At 38.4% G+C, this 23,128-nt stretch overlaps 1 protein-coding gene across 5 annotated transcripts in view; it reads left to right on the top strand.

The window, feature by feature from the left end:
• NCK2 (NCK adaptor protein 2) overlaps nucleotides 1-22,892 on the top strand; it is an 85,634-nt gene extending 62,742 nt beyond the window's left edge. For all 5 annotated transcript variants that reach the window (XM_032679935.1, XM_032679936.1, XM_032679934.1 and 2 more), the window contains 2 exons: nucleotides 10,215-10,936; nucleotides 20,282-22,892. In XM_032679935.1, coding sequence (XP_032535826.1) covers nucleotides 10,215-10,936; nucleotides 20,282-20,476 — 917 coding nt within the window. In that variant the 3' untranslated portion in view covers nucleotides 20,477-22,892. The remainder of the gene's footprint in view (nucleotides 1-10,214; nucleotides 10,937-20,281) is intronic.
• The last annotated feature ends 236 nt before the right edge of the window (nucleotides 22,893-23,128 follow it).

Here is a 23,128-nt window from a genome sequence, read left to right as displayed (position 1 = left end):
TAAAGAAAGAGTGGTATTTACTTTGTTTTCCCTTTCCTAAAAAGAGCTTTGAATAAAGTTGTAGTATCTATGACAGGCTTCTAAGGAGGTCTGAGATTTATAAAGAAAACAATGTAATAAACACCTTGGATTTTCTTTTATTGTAACATGGAATTTAATGTTTGAAAACATTAAGATAGTATAACGTAAGCATTCTGGCCTTATGGTAGAATTACTAAGGCTTTACATCATGCTTGGTGTTGGTATGGGCCAACTGGAATAAAATGCAGTAACCTCAAAGAGTAGACAACCATGATATATTCAGGAGGGATTACCTTGAGCTTTTGATGCTGAGATACTGCCCTTTATTCAATATTTGCATCATTTTCTTCTAATGCATTTCTTTGAGTTGAGATGATAAGCAGTTATAATTGCTGCTTTGTAGTGTATCTGTTCAGGTTTGGGCTTGGTGATCTGAACTTCAATCTCTGTTTGTAACATCTATTAAGTCTTTGATTTTCATGTACAGAATTGAGAGCAAATTTGAGCAAACAAGAACTGAAAAGACTAAATTAGTACTATAGTCACATGTGTCTAAAATGGAATGATTCCATCTCAGTTATTTGGAAAAGTCTTTAAATTGGAGGGTCATCATCTTGCATTCAGGGTAGTCTACTTTGTACTTGCTGTATTTTTTTTTTTTTTAATTGAGTGGGTTCGTGTTAGGAAGTCGGATTTGTATCCTGAGCTGCCCTGTGCACCTCTTTTAACTCATATGAATGTGAGATAGCTAAATATAAATCATCTTTCCATCAGATACTGGAGGAGGTGAGGGCACATAAGCTACGATGTGCTCACTGAGGGACAGGAGTATGTATTGAGGTAGACTGGAGCACCTCACACATATCAGGCATTTCTTTGTCAATATTCTGTTGGTGTTCATGAAGAAGAGGCAAAACAGTGTAACTTTCCTTCTCTACATCAAGGGAACAGAAAACATTGGGAAGTCCTACAGTGCTACTGTGCCTTCTCCCCATACCTTATAAATCTGTTCTTAGAGTTATGGGTCTACCTTAGATTTAAGGTAGTTCCAGTTTTCTCTTATCAGGACATCCTACAAAATCAAGAGTGCATCATTTATGAGTGAGGTGGAAATATAAAGTAGGTAGAAATATCTTTATCTGTATTTGAAAGTAGAGACTTCTGCTTCATTTTAAATATGTAGATGGAAATTGGAACCGTAGGTCTTGAGAAACCCCATTCATTTTATATGCCCTCTATGTGAGACCAAGACAGCAGTGTTCCTACTCCAGAGAGGACTCAAATCCCAAGACCATTTAAATTTGTCTAGTAGGACTACTTCTTCATTTTACCACTGGGGTAAAAAAATACATGAGGCAATTTATGAAAGCCTTCAGATCGTGTGTTTGTCTCCATCCACATATGTTCCTCTATTTCATCTTTCATTTTAACCTTTTGCTATAAAATGCTCTGGGTACAGGAAACTCACATCAGAGAAACTCACATCAGAGTTAGCATATGAATCTACCTTTCCTAATAACAGATAGGCATATTTAACACAGTGTAAAATGCAAGAATTAATGCAGTAGTTGATATGGTTGTTGAGTTGATTTCTTATGGAAGCCTCCATACCAAATAGTGTTTGATGCATGGAAAATTTTGACACTACTTTTTCCTGTATTGGAAAAACAGTGATAAAGCAGCCTGGTTGTTGAAATGTCAGAATTTTACTTTGACATTTAGAGAAGAGTTTCCACTTTTTATTTTGTTCTAGTTTGGCTTTTTTGATATTGAGCTTCTTAAAGAAGATACAAAAAGTCATTAATAAATCTCTAAGGCTTTGTTTCTGTATCACAAATGCAGCTGAAGATTTCTGGAATTTATAGCACTGTCCTTTAAAGAATGCTGTTGATGGATATGTTGCTTCTAAAACACTGACTATCCCATATGGATCTTGGCTTTTGAACATTTGCTTGGAAACTGGACGTGTAGGTGGAGGGGGAGAAAAAGGAGTGGGAGGGTACAGTCTGAAAATGTGCAGAAAGGTTTGGTTTTTCTTTCTGTGTAACAGAAGAAACTTTAGTCTGCTAAATTCCTTAGTAATAAAGAAGCAAACCCAAGTTAATTTAAAATTATAAAAATAAATAACACAATGCATGTTTGATCTGGACATTCCATCTGTCAGGAAGTTATGTGTTTATCTCTTTACTGGGTGGATAAATGACTTAATTTACATTGCATTACGGTGGGGTTTTTTTCCTGAAGAATTTTCCTGAAAAGTTAATTACTTCTTTCTTAATACAATTTTTAGTTCGCTATGAAAAAGACACTGTACACTTTGCATACTTATTAACTGTATGCATTAATATGCAATACAATTCAGAGCCTTACTATTCAGAGATGAATAACTTATTTGGTAAACAAAAAAGGATCATTGTTTTTAATTGTATCTGTATGAAGTCAGATGGAATTACAATTTTATTAGAATGCACAAGAAAAATAATAATATTAAGTATCTTAAATAAAAATTGGTTAAAATGTTGAATAAATGCTATCTCTAAATAAAAATGAGTTTTGAGAAACTTGCTTGTTTCTGTTGCATCTTACAGAAAGCACTTGATTAGTAAATTGAATGAGAATTTCTGCTTGCTTTGTCTTTGAAGATTGTTAGAACTAGGAGAGCTGTTCTGTAAAATTTGGGTTTATATTTGGAGGAACTAAAACATGTTCACATTTCAACTGAAATTTATTAATTTTCGTATACATCTTTGAGCTTAGCAGAAATTACAGTAAAAATATTTTTTCTAGCTCCTTCAGCTATTACAAGTATTATTTAGTATTTGAACACACTCTTGCTCTAGGCAAGAGTACTGGGAATTTTCCTAGCTTGTTTGTTTGACTTCCTTAAATTTATCAGCCTCAAACTTGTTTTACTTCAATGTTTCAGCTGTTTAATGGAAGCTGTTGTTTTAATAGATTATAATAATGTTAAATTTTTCAGCACTCTGGAGTGCTTTGTTTCAATTTAAATTTTGATGGGGTTATTTTTAAAGAATAAAACCTGTTATTTTAAAAAACTGGTTAAAATGAAAATATTTCCATTAAAAAATACACTGTACTCTTGTTCTTCGTGGTGGCTTCTATGATTTTTTGGGTTTTTTTAACCATAAAGCAAATTGTATAGCTAAAAGAATTTTACTCTAGAGGGAGGGTACATACACTGAAATGCAGTTAAATTTCTATAAAAAAATTTACAGATAACTGTTGATTTGGGGGGGATTGTGGGTTTTTTTGTTGTTTTGGTTTCTTGTTTTGTTTTTGGGGTTTTTTTTAATTCAGAGAAGAATGACCAGTAATATAAAACAATTCAATTACTGGGTAATTCATATTGCCAATGAAAGTTCCTTTTTTAAATTCTTCGTTTTCCAGAAATAGATTTTCAAATACTCATTCATGTTCTGTTTAAAACCCATGCTTTGACAGACTGTGTGAGGGTTGTGGCAGGATGGATAAGATTTAAGGCAGAAGCTGAAGGAACCATCTCCCAGAATTTTCTCCCTTTTTCCTCCTCTTTTCAATACGTTTGTTTTTATATGATAGTTTGATAGCTGATAGCTGTGAACTCGTGCTGAAGTTGAGCATCATGCTGAAAGGCATTGCCTTTGAGTGTGAAGAGGGAAGTTGGGTAAGGGTGTTACCCATGGAAGGAGGGAGGTGCTCTGCCCCTTGAAAGAACAACCCCCAGCACTGTGGTCCGGGCCTAGGGGCACCACGGTGGTCCTGCTGACCCACCAAAATCAGCCTGGCATTGCATTTGACTCACTAAAATCATGCCAGTTAGTCAGCTTATCATAAAACTGTACGTTCTGGATTGATTTTTGGGTACTAACCTAAATACAGAGCAAGTCTGTTTGGGGAGGGCATAGCTGGTGTGGGCAACTTGGGGGCTGGCAGGAAGGCAGGGATCTTGGCTAGCCCTGCCCACCATTCCAAATGGGCAGAACATCACCTGTCAGTATCTGGAGAATTAAAAAAAATAAAACATCTACAGAATTCAGTTTAGAGAGGTAAAAATTAAATACGCCGCTTTTTACCCACATTTGAGTTTGGCTGTACATGTGTCCTTTTCAGCTCTAGTATCAGATCCTGTGTTTTGATTAACTAATAGAGTGTAATTTAGTTTTTAGTTGAGTAAAAGCTTGTTGTATTTCTAAATAGACTATGAAAGAAAGTACCTGTCAGTATTTGATGCACTATTAATTCAAGATATCTATTTGATGACCCTTACCTTGCTGAAATTAATTTTTTGACAATTTATAGCTTTGTAATAATGTACAATAGCTGATGGAAAACTAATTTCAAACATAAAAGGTTGAATACGTGATACAAAAATCAGTTCTGACTTGTTATGAAAAAGAATCTATTAAGAAATGTAAATATAGTAAGAGATGAAAATGTACAAAAAGTTCATTTTCTAATTGCTATGGGGAGAGCTAACAGCTTTATTCAGCAGCATTCATTTTCATATTTCCAGCTGCATATTTAGACTTAAAACTGACATCTCCAACACTGATAGAGGATATTTGAAGGACACCATTTTATAGAACTCTAGTCCCTTAAAGAGGAAGTAGTTTCCAAGAACTCAGTTGTTTTGAGACACTTTTGTTGTTACTTTTGCAGTACATTTTATAGTTCAAAGGTCTCTTTTGGAGGAAGCTGTCCTTCCTTAATTGCTCCTAATATTTGAATAAGAATTTGTTGGAAACTTCTTAAGGAGTTGTATCTATCATATTTAGTGGTATGGCCTTTTTCATTGAATTCTGAATTGAGGAATTCTGCTCTGGAAATTCAATGTTACATTTATGATTTCTCAAAGGAATACAGTTTGTTTATATTGCAACATTTTTCTGAAAGGGCTTTTTTTTTTCCTTCTGTGAATTTGATGTGTAGGTAAGCTGCTGAAAATATTTGCTCATAAATTCAGAGAGGGTTTTAGAAAAGATAGATCGGAAGAATTCAGATGACACTAGTTTCACTTACCAACTATTTTTCAGAATTTGGCTTTTGGTATTGCATGATCTTTTTTGTATACTGACTTTTCCATTCTCTCACCTTCTGTAATCTAAAGTATCAGATCAACTTAAAATCCCTTTGGAAAGAAATGCAGCTGTATTTAGCCTGTTTAAAGTTTAGCTACATACAAGATGTTACAAATTTAGAGAGCAGTCTTGGGAAGAGGTTGCTAGACAATTTGACTGCAAATACCTTCATATTTAGTTTATGTTATTCTTAATTGGAACTTAAAAAAAATAACTGTGAATACTGATAAGGCTGCAAAAATTTATTACACAGCCACATCAATGAGTCTCTTCTGGGGATGAGCAAGAGCAGTTAAAATACAAAATGTGGTCACTCACCAGTTTCAGGCAAGGACACCAGTTCACAGGAACAGGGAAAGACTCATCAAATGAGCCTTTCTAAAATAAGGAAATTGTATCTTTTGTAAATAGGCTTTTTCAACTAAAGATAGTGTAGAATATTAGACCATAATTAGCAAATGGAATCCAAATTTGTACTAGTGGCAAAAAAATCCCTATGTATTTCTTAAAGTATGTATTAAGATAATGTTTTAAAGATAACTAGACTCGTTTATCCTATGAACAAATTTTCATAAAGATCGTAGCTATGCAGCCTCGTTTCGGTACCTTCACTGGAAGCAGGAGAGAGAGAGACAGAGACAGAGAGAGAGAGAGGGAGACAGAGAAAACCTTTTGTTTTTATCAGGAGAAGTCTGAGCAGTCACGACACCTGTGCTTGTCTGACAGGTGGCCAAGCTTTGGGCCAGGAGTGTGGCCAGCATGGCAGGAGACACAGGTAGGGGTAGGGGAAGTGGCACTACCTCAACATCAGGCCAAAGAAGAGCAACCAGAAGGAAATTCCACCACTTTGAGGTTTGGGGGTGCTCAAGACGTTTCCGAGAGAAGTCTAAGGAGCACGAGATGGGAAGGCTGTGGGGAGAGGGCACTGGGAGAGGTGGGAGCTGGAGGACTTTATGGGTACAGTGGGAAGGCCATTACAGGGACAAGATGGTAACGAAAGGGTGCTAAACTGGGCCTTGCACAATGGAAACTTAAGAGACAGGAAGCAAATTCATAGGAAACTGGTCTTCAGCCTGCTGCTCAAAAAATAAGCTATTCTTTAGAGCCACAACTGAGCTAGGAAAGGAAGCGGGAACACAGTGATGGAACTGGCATGTTTCTGAATTTCCTAGGACTAAACTTGGGGCCAGAGGATTTCTTTCAGTGCAGAGAAAAGGAGGGTTCAGAGTGGATCCCTTCTCTGGAAATGATGCTAACTAGTTGATTCTTTTCTTTATCTCAGCAATTTATCGGCCTAAAAATTAAACATGTTTACATCACTTGGCAACATGTTTGCCAAGAGTGAAAATGAACTAGTTTATTGTAGATTAGTTGTAGACTGTGAACAGTGTTACTTCCTATGAATTGCAATACCATAAAACAGGCTTTCTGCTGCTTTGCAATACTTTTTTTGCTCCCACCCTTTTCCCTTCACTTCAAAGCTGATCTCTTGCTTTAGGTTTCTCCTTCTTGACAACTATTTGTGTTACAAAGGATTATGGCTTCAGGTGAACTGTAACCAATGAGTCAGAATGGGAAAAATACAGTTGTATTTCACTAGTAGGTAAGTTTTCATTAGAACAAAGATAATAAAAAATGCCAAAATTATGACTGCAATCGCAAATATATTTGACTTTTCTGAATATGACTCCCAAAGTGCTTGAATGTTTTGTTTTCCATGAAATTCTTTATATGGATTTCATTCCATTTGGACATAAGAATAGGGATACCCTTACAAATAGTAGTAAGTGAACGTTTCTGTTCGTAGTGAGTAATGATGGTGTTTACTCTTTTTAGAGATGACTCATGTGGACTGTGCTTTTGTTTTTTTAATGGAGTTGTGAGTTTTGTCATAAGTGCATATACAAAGTTTATGATAATCCTAACTTTATTCTTGCTTAGCTATGACCAGCTCTCCTATTAAGTTATATTTTTAGACTTGTTTCCTAAGGAAATGAAGCTTACACTAGCCATGCTGTCACAGTCAGCTGTCATCGTCCGTCCATCTGTCCACCCTTGATAACTCAGCCAATTTTAGGCAAACTTGACAGACTGGCAGAGATAAACTAACTAGTTTTCTCCAACTCTGTGCCTGGGAGGCACACTGCTGGTTTCCCTCACTGGAGGAGAAGCCAGAACAATCCCAGATCTTTGCTCAGTCCAGGCAGGGCTGAAAGGCAACAGTGTGCCAGGCATTGTGCTTGGCTGGCCAGCCCAGCAAAGGTAGGGAGGAGGGCAGCACCAGGGGAGGTAAATTATGCTTTGAGGGCAGTTTGGAGATGGCAGTAGGGAACTGGAGATATGAGAAAGACCTGGAGATGTGAAGGCAGTCATATGGTAGGGGGGCTTATTTTAAATCCTGCAGGAGATGGAGGAGGCAGAGGAGGAATAGTGCAGCAGGAGGTATAAGGAGAAAAACAGGAACAGATTTCCTTCATTCTGCTCATGGAACAACTTGTTTCCTCTTCAGTCATAGACGCAGTTATGAGTGTTGTAACCTCACAGAAAAAATGATTGTTAGATAATGAACATGCCTTTCACTGTGCTTGACTGCAACCAGGTTTCTGCATAGGTAGTTACTTTGGTCAAACCAACTGGAAACATACTCTTTAGTGCTCATTGCTGCTGTTGCAAAAGGTTAATCATTACCATGCTGTCAGCCTTAGAAAGTTTGTTCACATGAAATGTTAAGCTTAAACTGAAGAACTCCAGCTGCCTTTATTGGTAAAAAAACCCATAGTGAAGTTTCTAATTTCTGTGTTCCCAAAGTTGTAATGATTTATGTTGAACAGGGAGGATAGGAAGGAACATTTGAAATGTCACATGCACAATTGGAAGGTTTGTGAAAAAAGATGAAATTTATGAAACTTCAAGTGAAAAAAAGTGCTTGAATTATAACCTTTTGATAAATGTTTAGATACCTTTATCAGACTCCAGAGGGTTTTTTTAGAAACTTGGTTTTTTTCACCTGTTTATCAACTTTTTTTTTCTCCAGATACTTCGGTTTATGGCATTCTCTTATCACACTGCATCCGCATCTCTTACAGTTATCTCTGTGCTCTGATTTTCAGCTAGTTTTCTCCTGGCCAACTACTTCATCATCTGCTGGGGGGTTTGTTTTATTAGTTCTTCTGCTGTGATTCCAAGAAGTGGTGCTGCATATATTCATTAGAGAGCATATAAAAGCCTTAGCTTTTAATCTGCAAGGTTCAGTCTCAGTGGAGGGCTTTATGTAGAGTGAATTTATTGAAATACAGCAGCTTGTTTTCCATGAAGTTACAACAAGTAATTTCCCCCCTTTCTTGACAGAACAACCCTGAAGTTGTGCTTGTTTATATCACTGTAATTTTATGCTCATTAGTTCTGATACATTCTTGTCTTTTGGTTAAAAATGATCTCTAAACTGATAAAAATTTCCAGTCTTGGCAGAGATCAGAGCTCGACCAGCTTCCGATTAGTGCTCGCTTGGACACTCTTTTCCTGTGATTGTCTCCCCTAGTACAATAAGCTGCTTTCCCTCATTTTGCCTGAAAGTACAGCTGCCGGCTCTCAGCTGAAGTGATGTAGTTAGAATGACATTAGGATGTAGCAGGCTCCAGCAGGAAGCAAGGAGCTGCTGGGGCAGGTCAGGAAACACTTTAGGATGATCAAAATTTTCTGCCATCTTCTGAGACCATAAGACTGTATTAATTAATGTATTTAACCCTTCTGGTCAATGATCTCTGCATGGTTGTGTGTGTGTACTGTTTGTCTGTGCTGTACAGATAAACCTGGGAAATAAGCAAAGAAGTTTTGTGTTGAATAAACAGCTTTGCTGAAGATGCTCGTAGTATATGCAAGTACATATATATCCATATATATTAAAACACACATTTTGGCAATGGAGTGGCGAGATTGAATAGGACTGAATTGTTAAAAATGAAATACCATGCATCTCCTTATTTCAGATGATTTGAAGAAACAAAACCAAAGTACCTTTTTTTTATTTTCCTTCCATTCAATCTTCCATAATTGGTGCGTGCGCTCTTGTGTCTCAGCTAAGTATCTCACCTGCCAGCTGGGCTCTAGGACCATGGAGAAAAGTACAAATGCTCCTATTTCAGTATTGGTTTTGCTTTCTGCCCCATGTGTGACATTTTGGATGTTACTTGGTTTGTGCTACACTGAGACTTCTGTCTTTTGTTTTCAGAACTTTTATAAGCGAATTTTACAGGAGAAGGCTGCTTGTTCCCTTTATTGTCTTGTTTATATATGAGCTAAGGCAGTCCTTGCTGCAAAAAATTGAAAATACACTGTGTTGTGCAGGTTTTTTTCCATATTTGAACAGTCATTAGCATGGTTCCTCTAATTAAGAAAAAAAAATTGTGTGTTTAATGTTGCTACTTCTGTGCATTGTATTTCACACTATAATTAAAGCTGTGACAGTACATCAGAATTTACAGATTATAGGGAAATGTATGCAAATGGTCTTCCTCACCGTCAGGTTTACGCTGTTATAGTACATGATGAAACGTAGATGAAAGAGGTGTGGATTTCAGAGGGGGGCTTGCAGATGGAAGGACTTGCAGCTGTACCTGCTAGGGGACTGCCTGAAGAACAAAGAGAGCAAAACATAATCTGCAGACAAACTTTTGTTTTTATTTCTTTGCTTGCTAATTTTCATACATTTTCTTTCACTTGTTGTTTGAACCAAATTAAAATCATCTCTAAAATTAAAGGGCATGGTCATTTGGCTGGAGTTTTAAGATACCTAAGAGCAAACTCTGAAACCTCTCAATGACTAGCTTTTCTCCTGGGGAAGAAACCAGTGTGTTTAAGTGTGTTTAAACTCTGGTACTTCTGAGAAGAGAATAGAAGTCATTGTAACACAAATTACTCCTTACCTAATGGTGCATCAGCTGGATATTAATGAGAATCTCTTAAAGGTGTTGCTATTTCCTGACTGTGTAGTGTTACAGAAGAGATCTCAGTTTAGCAGTGTTGTTGAAGTGATGGAGCAGCACGTCACCAAATCCAGTGTTTGCAGTCTGGGGACAAGCATTCCAAGTGACCACTTTACATTTCTGTCGTTTACAGGCTTGGGAAAAACCAAGAGAAAGACAAGTGCGAGAGATGCCTCACCCACTCCCAGCACAGACGCGGAATACCCATCCAACGGCAGCAGCGCCGACCGGATTTACGATCTTAACATTCCAGCCTACGTGAAATTTGCCTATGTTGCAGAGAGGGAGGATGAACTGTCCCTTGTTAAAGGATCACGAGTGATTGTCATGGAGAAGTGCAGCGACGGCTGGTGGAGAGGTAGCTACAACGGACAGATCGGCTGGTTTCCTTCGAACTATGTGGTAGAGGAGGTTGAGGAGGCAACTGCAGATTCACCCAGCTTTCTCAGCCTAAGGAAAGGCGCTTCCATGAGTAACGGCCAGGGCACCAAAGTACTCCACATTGTTCAGACACTGTATCCATTCAGCTCCGTCACAGAAGAAGAGCTCAACTTTGAAAAGGGGGAAACGATGGAAGTCATTGAAAAGCCTGAAAATGACCCAGAATGGTGGAAATGTAAAAATTCCAGAGGGCAAATTGGTCTTGTTCCTAAAAACTATGTAGTAATCATTAGTGATGGTCCTACCATTAACACTTCTCATCCACCTCAGATAAGCTACACGGGACCATCTTCTACAGGACGGTTTGCTGGAAGAGAATGGTATTATGGGAACGTTACCCGACACCAAGCAGAATGTGCCCTGAACGAAAGGGGAGTGGAAGGAGATTTCCTTGTTAGAGACAGTGAATCTTCGGTAAGTGGTGCTCAGCCCAGCAGGTTTGTAATCCCCCATGCGTGGGGTAGCAGCATGGCAGTGAATAGGTCCCCTGTCTTTTCACCCTTAAAGAAGCAAACAAGTCTTCAGAGCTACCAACCAATACACTTGCTGCTTGTGAGAATCAGTCTGTTAGTGAAATTCAGTGGCATTTACACTGAAATTTCACAGCTGTGGTCCGTATTATCCAGGGTTTTTTTAATTACTGGACAAGCAAGTAAATTTTCAGGTTTCCATTTGACTTTTCTTGTGTTTCTCATGCAATCCTCAAATTTACAGTGCTACAAGATAAAATAATTCTAGCTAATTGAAAATTTGGTCATTAATTTGATCTTAAAGCTAATTTCAAATAGTCTTTGGATTGGTCCATTTTGTTCTTTTAATTGAATAACTACATAGATTCTTTATTGGTTGAAGTCCCATTTTAATGTATTTCTGATCTTCTTAGATCACTTAGGTTTTAATAAGGTAAAGTTATTATTGTATCTAGGTAAGATTATGATATACAACAGAGAGGGTCAAGTCAGCAGCTCATATGCCTTGTAAATTGAGCCTTGATGGCATCAGAGGGATATAACTAGTACTGATTATCGTTCACTGTAATTCTGAAAGTTCAAATTTAAAATTCATCTGAAAGGACTTCAATGTGTGCTGAGGCCAGAGAATTCACAGTTAAAGCACTCAAAATCTAATTATCCCTTGACTGTGATTTTGAAAAGATGACAGATTTTAATCTTACATCATATGTATAATTGACAAAATTGACAAAGGACAATTCTGTAACAATCTCAGATATTTTTATCTGACTACAGTACTGTCTGATTAAATTTTAGGCATCTTTCCTTGACAAATTTGTTCTGCAGAAGACATGATAGCTATCAAGCTACCCTTTCTTTGAAACTCTGTGTCATTGAATTCCTATTTCTGCTTAATTGTAATCATTAAATAAAGGCAAATGCAAATAAACCACAGCAGAACAGGAAGAAAAATAGTGATTAAATAAAAATAGGCCAGAGAAGGACAGGAAGAAAAATAGAAATTTAGAAATCATGACTGACTTACAGAGGCTGTTTAGTCAACAGAAGAAAAGACTGATGTGGGACATACGGTCTTCTAAAATGTAGAAAGTCACTGGAGGATTATGGTAGTCATTAAATTACAGTAGTTCAGCTGTCTCTCCAAGGCAGCTGATAGGGGGCAGGCAGGATACTGGATGCTGTGTATTCTTGGTGTGTCTGTCCAGCAGGTAGAAACTCACTTTCAGATCTGGATGCTGCGTTGTGATTGACCTTGAGACTGTAGCTATCAATTTTCTTCTGCCTTTTTGGGAAAGTACCAGAAGAACAGTTTGAAATACATTACTTAAAAACCAGTGACCACCATGCTATGGCTCGGTTTTTTTTGCTCTTAGGAGTCTACCTCTTATCTGTGGAGTAAATGAATTTCCTTGAAAAAACACCTTTTAGTTTAATATGACGTCATAACACTAAATGCTAGAACACAATAACCTTTTAGTTTAATATGATGTCATGACGCTGAATGCTTGTATTCAAAGCAGTTTCAAATTTGCTGCCTGCATTGTTGCTGGAGAGATCATTGCTTGTGGAATGCAAAAAGATGAATTCAGAATGTGGTCTTCAAACTGTTTCTGGTATCTAACACTTACTGGAATCCCAGAAAATTTACTCTATTCATATTTCAGCAAGTTTTTTGCACACCCACAAAAAAAAAACACCACATACTGAATTGGGGAACTTACCTTTTCTCCTGATTTTTCTACTCTTGATCAAGTCTTGTATTTGGGGTTGTTTTAGCAATGAGAAAACTGTAGTTATGCATGTAAATGCCCCCTTTGTCTTAGTACTATTTGAGAGTTTTAGTTTTTATTAGGTTTAAAGGAATAATTTACTGCATCTCAAACTTTTGTCTGCTGTAATCTTTATGTGTCATACCATCATGTAGTTTGTTTATGTATGTGAATTATAAAACATTGGGGATTGCTAGTTTTTTCCCTGAAGTGCCAGGAGTGATATAAGTGAATGGGCATACTTGATAGCATTGAGAAAAAGATCATAAAAAATCTATTTCAAGCTTATTATGTATGGAATGAAGGAATAGTTTAGTAATAACCCTTAAATTCCTGAAGGTTGCTGTGTTTCACATGCATGACTACAGAGGGTGTTCATGCTGTGGCTCAAAGTCACCAGGAGTGTCTGCACAATCCAAACAAAAGATCTTGATTAGAGAGACCAGACTGAATAGAGCCAAGTTGTCAGCTCTCTGGTTTGGTCTTTCCATCAGACAGCACTTCCCATTACATTGTGTTGTGAACCCACATATTAAAGCTGTGGATGCAGGGGTTATTCCTTTCTGAAAAGGCCCATAGATAAAACTGTGAATCATTCTGTTAATTGTGTCTGATTTTTGACCTCTTTTAGGATTTTCTGTAGCCTTCCATCACCATAGTTACAAAAATTCATCTGTATAAAAGTTTTCCTTGGATTTCTTTGAGTTTTGCTCTTATTATTGAGTTATGAAAAACTCTCCTTGTATAGAGGAAAGTTTGTATTATTCTGTATTCTCTTGATGAGACTGTCATGTTTTTTCATTTTAAGTGTTAGTAGTTGCAAGATTTTACAATGTTTCTCTAGGTTTAACTTACCAGATGTTCGTCTCACAGCTAGATTCCTTTAGCCAAAAATATTCTCTTCAGTTACACTTACATCTGAGGGATGCTGCCATGGTGCAGAATATCCTGAGATGAACTCTGTAAGTTAGCTAGGAGCCTGATAATCTTCATTAATTACGAAATACTATTATTAGAACCATAAACTTGCTTGAACCATTTAAGCCCATGGTTTATGTAACAGGCACAGTTACCTACTGATAACGCTTTTGCATCTGTTACAGCTAGGTAATGTCACCTTAGTTTGGGAGATCTAAAAGAACTGGCACATGCCTAGTTAGAAATACTGCTTGATTTGTTCTTTCTTTGCAGGCTGCTAGGTTGATGAAGTTTATAATCTTGTTTAAATAGCACTCCTCGACAGAAAAAGTAGATTGTGCAGTCTCTGTACAGCACCTTCTTACCCGTTTTGAATTGCAAGCTCTTCAGTGGTCAGATTTTTGTTCTCTCTGTGTAGTTCCTAACACAAGACAAACAGGTCTTGGCTGACACTGGTGGCCTGGGCTGGGTGGGTGATCATCATGCTCTGAAGATCTCAGATTTCACTAAGTAGAGAAGCAAATTTGGGTAGAAGAGGATTGTTTTGTTCAGATTCACCCTGGGAAACAAGTATGCTTGCTAGTGCTGTAGCTAACAGGAAGCAGTAGTATGTCAGCTCTAGCTTCTGAGCAGAGCCTTTGCTGCAGACACCCTTAGGCTTCAAAGGGAGCTTCTGTCAGAACTTGTGGGCCCCTTGCCCTCTGCTGTGGGTGGGTGCAAAACTAGTGATTAGACAAACACCAGTGCTTCGTAGTCCTATGAGGTCTTCTCATGAAGCAGAGGTGGTGTTATTTTTCTCAGACTAGTTCTGTTTACTAGCGCGAATGAGCTGTGCAAATTTTTTGATGATTTCAGGAGCAATTATTCATTAGGACGTAATGGTTACCTTCTACTGGTAGCATCACAGATATCAAATTATAGTACCCCATCCTAAATGGAGTTTCAGGGTATAGTTTTAAGATGGCACTGACAATTGTAGGTGTATTAAGATGATACTGAGGATTGTAGGTGTGACTGGATTTGTGTCAGTTCTTTGAGATCGTATTTAGCTCCTGTGTTCTTTTTCCAGCAGTAGTGACAATAGAGGGAGAAGGCACAGGTTGAGAGTTTGTATGTTTTTCTGAGGTGCTAATTCTGTAGCATTCATGGTCCCATATTTTCCTGGGGTTTTAATCCTGCAACTGTTGGATAGAAGCAGTGAAATGTGACAACTGTTTAAAAACAGAACATTGGTCGTGTTCTGTGACATGCAGTGATTGATGAGTGCAGCGGGCACGAGGAGAAAGTTTGTGGGTTTTTTTTTTTAAACCAGCATAAGGAAATATCCTAGTGGTTTATTTTAAATGGAAGAACAGAAATCATATTAGAGCTATATTTGAAGATCGATGGAACCAATTCATGTTTCTGACCTGTGTAATAATGATTTCAGAACATGGCAAACATTCCATAGGGGGGAGAAATTGGTTATATCCAAATGAGGTAAAAGGGGTAGAAAAAGGAATTAACCCTCCCAGATCCAGATGGCTCTTTCCAGACTGACCTTATATCTTTGGGCTATGACTTGGGGTTTTTTGGCTGGGTGACTGAGGAGGAGGAGAAGTGAGGAAAAACCTGGGTATGGAAGTGGAAGGAGTTGTGGAGCCCCAGGGTGGGTTCACAGATGGGAGCTCAAAGGGTCTACAATAGTTTGAGGAATAAGGGCATGAGAATATCTTTCTTGGAGAAAGGACATTGCCAAATGGAATTGGACTGAAAGAAAAAATTTGAAATAAGGTATAGAATCAGTAAAAGGCTTTCAGAGGGAGCTATTTGTCACAACCTTGCCATTTATGACAAAATTATTGTTTAATTCTCAAATAGAGACTGTAAAGAGGGAACTCTCTTTTCCTGTTTAACTTGTTCTCTCTCTTATGTTGCTTTATAACTTGTTTTCATGATAGAGTTTTCAATTGGGTTTTTTGGGGGATTTTTTTAAAAGATAATGAAGTTCCTGACCAAAGAAATAAAATTAAAGGAACGTCTTCCTACCTGCTGTTTTCCACATACCGAAGGCACCAGCTAGCTTATGGTCATCTTAGTTATAGGTGAGAGTTAAAATAAAGGAATTGGAAAAAATTCAAAAATAGTACTGCACCTGGACTGCAGGGCTGCAGATGTATTACAGCTAATCTTTAATTTTTTCTTTTAGGAATTGATTTAACTTCAGGTTTAGGTCTTTCCATTTATGAAGGTGCAAAAATATTCACAGGTTCCCTGTCATGAAGCTATGCTCTGTAAATCTGTTGCAGAATCGTCAACTCTTCTATAGATTTCAGGGATTAAAGCTTACTTCTGATGTGCCTTTATTTAGTGTATGTCTTTTATTCCTGGAAAAGTTAGTGTGCAAATATCCAAATGTAGCAATTAATTTAAGATGAAAAAGGAAGAAAAACTGACCAGCAGTTGAAACAAAATAGCTTAAACAGTAAATAAAATAAACAGACTTGAAGCAAATCCAAGGAGGTCAGCAGGGAACCAATTTAAACTGCATCAAACCAGCATAGTTTGAATTGGCAATGTTAAGAGCAATAGTTTATTTAGAGATTTTTTTAATAGTCTTTTTAATGAATTTGTATGTTTGTTAGGGTGGGAAGGAGCCAAAATAAAAACAGATACAAGTCCGATTGCTTTTGCTGTTCGTACTTGAATCCTGTAGAAGTTACTACTCTGAGACCAATAAAGGGTTTCAGGATTTTTGCAACAGCTGTTCAAGCTCTTCCATCTCCTTGCACCGGATGCTGACTCTCAAAAGAGTGAGATCAGCCCTTCCGCTTTTTAAAGATTTTTTTTTAATTAAATCAGATCATGAAAAGAATAAACTTTGTAACATATTCTACAAAAAATAAGTCATGATAATGTCTTCTATTTATGTATCAATCTAATTAGCAGCTCCAGGGCTGGGGAGAATAGGCAATAGTTCAGGAGAATGTTCATTCCTTAAAGTTATAATTAAAATGGCAGGAATAGTATTTAGTGTATTGTGTAGATCACTTTGTAAAGATCTAAGTCTGGCCAGTACCTGGGTTGTAGGACAGTAGATCAGAGGTCCAAGAGCTATTCCTCTGTGTGTCATTAGCACATCCTTTCTAAAGGTCTAAAGATAATGATCCTTAACGGATAAAAGGAGCTTTGGAAGCTCATAACTTTGAGGTGCTGAAAACAACTGGTTTGTCAGAAAACATTGAAACCTTGCTCAGTGCAAAGTGACTATTTCACTTATTTTTAAACTTTTGTCATAACTTCTTTCCCTGTTCCTAAAACAACAAAAAAATGTTTTGTTCAGATTATGAACTTCCCATTTGTAAATTCTTCTGTTTTAAATGAGGACCTTTTGGTTACTGGTTTTTGTTTGGCGTAGACATCACCCATGGAATCAGCATAACTTAGTCAGCAAAACTTGTTCTTGTTTTTTGAGTCCTAAACAGCTAGTCTGCTGTAAGTGCCACCCTCAGTGCTGTCCTTGGAGAGACCCTACAGACCTGCCTGGTACCCTGTGTTCAGAGCACAATGATCAGCATGCTGCCTGGAGCCCATGCCCTAAATTTCTTTTCTGTGAGCCCAGAGTCCCAGACCTCCTGCAGAACTTCATTTGTGCAGGCCTGTGCTTTGTTATAGTTTAATGGCTTCTGCCTGGGGCTATGGAGATACCCACTGGATCAGGTCCTAGGCCTATGTGGTTATGGCCGCTGGAGGGTTTGTCCACACTGTATTTGGGGCCTTAACCACAGCACAGTGTTGGTACAGTTGGGTTAACTTTAACCCAGTGGGGTAGGTGCTGAAAATAAGCCAATCTTGGTGTTAACTCTGTGCAGGCTTGTCTGTGATGCTCCTGAGGTAGGGGTTTAATATCAGAGATAGCTGGCTTAAAATTGCAGTTTTCAAACTTGGACTTAGGGATGGATGACAGGGCATAAAACATATCTTGGGTGGAGCATTGGAAATCCCAAATGTTATTATGCACATTTCTTTCCATCACTTTCCCCCACCCTCCCCAGTCCTCTCCTCTTGGCAGACACGGAGAGTGTTCTGTCTATTTTGAGCCAGTAGCTGCTCAATGCCAGAGGAAGCCTTCCTGACAGAGCCTACACTGATCCAGTCGAGGCCTAGTGACACTGGGTTATAGGTGGAAGAAGTAATTCTCCTACAGGTGTTACATAAAATTTTTTTAAAGAAGTGATGCTTGTTGATCTGGAATGTAGAAGAGCGTTAGTCCAAAGATATGAGGAGCTTGCTGCTGCCTTGAGCAGTATAAGAGGGGAAGAGCTGCTGAACAAAGCCAAGGTGCAAGTCTGGGGAGTTGGACCAGAGCCAGATCAACAGGCACACAGGAGCTTTGTTTGCTGTGAGCAGGGCACATGGAGTCAGAGGGAAGACAGAGAAAGCATTAGAACTAAAACAGGTAAGGGGGGGAGATACAAGGGATGAGATTTTGGGATAAGGCAGAACATGATGTGTAGGGCAGACACACATTATTGCAGAATCAAGGACAGCATGCCTGAGAAAATGCTGTCCTACAGCTTATTTGGGTATGTACTCTGTGTATCTGACCCCTGCAAATGCAGTGTAGAGGACTCAGTGGCTGTGGTTTTGTGAGCCAAAGTCTGGTGACAGCAGTAACGTACAAGGGCTCCTGAGCCCCTTGCTTTGTCCTCTGCAATGCCACAGCTGTGCTCGGGGTGTTTCCTAAGGCGATGCCAGATGGTCCCTTGTGGGTTTTGTTTAGCATGGACAAGTTCAGGTTTACAGTGTTGGCCCAGCTGGAGCAACAGTGTGGCAGCGGGTTGTGTCTGAAGCCTGGCATGTGCCTTCAATGGTTTGTGCCTGAAACTGTGCCTTCAGTGGGCTGAGACCCTGCAGCAGTACCTCCACAGTCACATCAGGCATTACATATCTCTGTTAAATGCTTGCTACAAACTCTAGTGCGTGCTTTTTATGTTTTTCTGGTGGCTGGCGACACCTACCTCCATCCACCTGTCACAGGACAAACCCATACTCCCACCTGTCACATCCCACTCCTATGGGGAAGGGACAACCCAAGATTCGTAGATGGCTGTCATCAAAAAAGGAATGGCAAAAACCAGAAGGATCCAAAAAAACCTCATGAAGTTTTATTAGCAAACTACACACTCAGTATAGAAATTCATATATGTTTTACCCGTGCCTTCTAATAGGAAAAGAAATAATAAAAGATATAAAGAGAAAGTGAAAGGGAGATCAGATAGGAAAAGAAAGGAGATCACTAGTCCTGGGTCCAGCATCAGTCCAGCCGACAGGGTGTCCAGGATCCTGGGGGTGCATCAACAAGGCTTTGTGGGGGCGCCTTATTTTAAGTAAATTTTCCTCACCCTGGAATTAGGTTTCTTGCTCTTCATATAAATGTGTTAGCTTGTGTAGTCTGTTCTTCTGGACCTTTCTGGAAATGGGTCGGGGGAGGAAGGGGGGGCGCTTTGAGGGTCTTTTGGTGGTCTGGATCCCCCTCTGCTGGACTTGCCTGCTCCTTGACCCATTCCTGCAGCTGTAGTGTTCTGTATTGTGCAGTCTCCACGGACCAAAACAGGGAAGTTGGCCACAGAAATGTGCTGCCCTACCTCTATACATCCTCATTTTCCAGCCACATTCTTTTCTAACTTGCCTACTTGAATGGTCATCGGTATTTGAGGCACAGCAACACGTTAAATCCTTATTGCCCAGGCTTCTACACTATCTCTGTAACCAGCCAGCAGTGGTTGATGGCTGGAGATGGAGTTCAGCTGGAAACTAGGGACAGTGTGTCCTTTCTACCATCCTATGGTGGCATGTGAAGCAGAAAGTGGAATGGCCTCATCCTGGCTGTTTGGATGACAGTGCTCTCTTTGTTAAAGCAGCTGATTGCCAAGATGAAGAGATTTATCATGAGAAATTGTTCAGTTCTGAATAACTTAATTAGTGCTTAAATTTTCTCTTTTGTGGGGGTGGTGTGATGGTGAGATTTGTACTGTGTCTTTATTCTATAGCTTTATCTTTTTTACAAAGAAGGTGTACTCAGTGGAAGAAATGATTCCCCATGCGTGTGTTAATGAAGATAAGAGGTTAATGTGGTTTTGTCTTAGCAATGCAAAGCAAGAACAGCCCTCTAGTGGTCACGACTCTAAAAAAAGTAATACAGGGAATTTTCTTCATCTCACCCAAGCAATATTGCAATAATTGCATTCTCCAGGGCACTCTAGCAAGGAAGGCATACATGATAAAAGTTTTTCCCTTCTCTTTGACATTCTCGTGCTTCTAGATTGAGTAATTAAGATAATATTTGCAATTTAGTCATGTAATTGGCAACTTCAGACTGCATCTGGAGAGCTTTCACTTAACTGACTTAACTGCACATGTTAATAACAATGGCAATTATTTATTGAATAATAGGCTATTGGGTTTCTTAAATAGCTAAAGCACTGAGCTGTGGAACAAAGACTAACAAATTACCGTCAACTGTATGACACAGTTTGTTCTTGAAACCACAAAATTACACCTTCATTTTGTTCACGTTTATGTAATTATGGTTTTTCTTTTTGAATTCTTCTCAACAGCCCAGTGACTTCTCAGTATCTCTAAAGGCGTCGGGGAAGAACAAACATTTCAAGGTGCAGCTCGTGGACAATGTCTATTGTATTGGGCAGCGACGCTTTAATACTATGGATGAGTTGGTGGAACACTACAAAAAGGCTCCCATCTTCACCAGTGAACACGGGGAAAAGCTATATCTTGTGAAAGCACTTCAGTGACGTTGAAGATGGACTTGGCCACCTGGGCCTCTTATAACTTACAAGCCTTAGGTCCTAAATTCACTTTTATAGAACAGAGCAATATCTGAAGCAGGCTTAAGGAATAGGCTCTTTCTAAAGTGTTTGCTCTGTCAGTTGCTGTTTGTCCTTTTCTTTTTTTGTTTGTTTGCCTCTTTTTGTGTTCCAGTTCTGTTAATCTCCGACCACCTCTCTTCAGGTTGAGAGTTTCCCTTGGGTGGCCGTGGTGAGCACTCACCTTCCCGGCTGAGTTCAAAACTCCCCTCTCTTGTGTACGTTTACATAGTTAGCTCAGATCAAGGAGGGGTGTTTTCAATTCAAACCAGTGTTAATCTGTTCAGATTTGCTCACACAGGCAGAACTCTCCGTTCAGAGACATCGGGCACAGTTTGAATGCACTGAAGCCGCAGCTGCTTAAGTGAGAGAGAGTAGACATAACAGTTGTGGCTGTGAGTTCTGTAGCTATATTGCTTACCGGGTAGGATATTACAAAAATTCCTAGTTCCTAGAAGCACTCTTTACACTGTACTCTGCTATTACATTGCCTCTCTGACTCTTTGTGAAGAGTACACTAATTAAAAGCATTTTGTAATAGTACTTCTTAAACTACTATGGTAAGATTGTAGTAAAAGAAAACTATCTAGTGTATTTTGGTCTGTAATTGCAACAAAGAGAAATTTTATTTGAAAGTTGATTACTAGAGAAAGAATAAATGAATCGTAAAGGCTGAATGTTTTGGTAATCTACAACCAAATGTGCCATCCACATAATGCTTTTTCCTCTTGCCCTTCTGCTTGTTTGAATTAAACGATTATGTATTTAATTCTCAAAGTAATATGTATCTGTAGCTGATTGTTGACACTAATACAGAAGATTAATAAAAACTGATCTTGGGACAGGGTGGGGCGGGCTACCAACACTATATATATATTTGCTTTACAGAAAGAAATCTTCGGGTTTTACAGAGGATGATGTGGTTGGTAGGAAGAGACACACAGAATGTTTATGAAGAAAATGCATTTTTCTCTTTTCTTTACATTTAAAGTCCTTTATGGTTTAAATATACAGTCTTTAGATGGCACATTCCTGAGATTGAAGAAGGGATCATGAGATCTCAAAATCTTGCATACTCAGTTTTTTGGATATTGTAATAAAAAAGATATTACGTCATGATGGAGTACTGGATTTATCCTTGGGTGGTAGTCCTGGTGTTACTTTGTCAACGTGAAATAGAGTGAATAATGAATTTGTTTGTCTTGGAATTTGTGTGGCCTAAAAAGGAAATGTCTGTGACTGCAGAGGACAGTTTTGATATGAGGCAGTATCTAATGGGCTCTGTCTTTCTAGTTTCTGTGATAATAAGTCCATTGATAGCTTTAATGAAAACTGCAAGATGGACCTGTTTTCTGGTACCTTTTTGCTATTAAAACACATTCCTTACTATTCTGTATTTCAGCCAGTAGTAGCACAACTACCTCTGTGCATAACTCCAGTGCAGGATAAGTAGGCACCAGCGCTGTCTGACTTGCTTTGGGGTTAATCATGACACTGCCAGGAGACTGCACTGTACTTCTGTGAATGAATTGCAGTCTTGCTCGGATCCAAGAGGCAAGTACAATTTTTGAAGTTCTAGGCATCTACTATTTTCCCACCACTCTTGAAATCTTATTTCTGTAAGGTTTTCTGACTTGACAACTGTAGTTGAATTAAAAACTGTATTTTTCTGTATGTGCATTAACTAAAATTTGGGCAGTGATACTTGTGCTTGGTAAAGCTTAATGAAGGAAAGCAGTGATTCAGAGCAATCCAAAATGATCATGCATTATCCTGAAGAGCACCTGTCTGTGACTGTCTTCTAAGAAGATAGAAGTTTTCCTTGGGAAGTTGATGAGAAGTACCAGTTGTTTACAGTCTGCCTACAGAGGGACTCCACAATGGGCTACTTCTTAAATTTCATGAGTGAATTCTGCAGAGAATGTAGGGGTTTGCCTTCTAATGCCTAGTTTTTAATTAGGTGAATCTAAGCATGTACCGGGTATGGCAATGACATTAAGAAAGTCAACTACATGTTGTATAAGCATTTTCAGGTTTCAGTGAAATGCTTTTCAGTCTCATTGTCTCTTTGTAGTATTTGGAAAAAGTATATATGGGAATGGTTTACCTTTTCAGTAAACTGATTATGCTAATTACTCTTTCATGCCCCTTGTTCATTTCTTTTCTGAAATATTCCCTAGTTTCCTGTCCAGCCTATGTATTCCTCTTGCAATTTTTTTCACCTTTTTCTATAGTCCCTTTTTACAAGCTCTCTTAGTTCCTAACCCCTTTCTATTCTTAGTAGCTTAGAACTAAATCAAATACATATAAATGAAGGTTTAATTATATGCTTTATATTTTAATGCTTTGTTAAATTTTGTTTGGATTTGTTACCTCATCCTCTGTAAACAGCTTCTGTGTCTTAAGGTGTGAATTGTTAAAGTTGTGGGTTGTTTGTTTTTTTTTGGAAGCTGTTAGTTAATTTATGACAAAGTGCTGTAAATGACTAGCTCAAATAATATTTTTCTTTTAAATAAGTCTCACCTGGGTTTTGCCCATGCTATATTTAATCAACATGGTTTCCATTCAACAGGCTCATTA

This window comes from Chiroxiphia lanceolata, chromosome 2 (assembly GCF_009829145.1).
Source record: "Chiroxiphia lanceolata isolate bChiLan1 chromosome 2, bChiLan1.pri, whole genome shotgun sequence".
NCBI lineage: Eukaryota > Metazoa > Chordata > Aves > Passeriformes > Pipridae > Chiroxiphia > Chiroxiphia lanceolata.
This window is presented reverse-complemented; position numbering and strand designations above follow the sequence as displayed.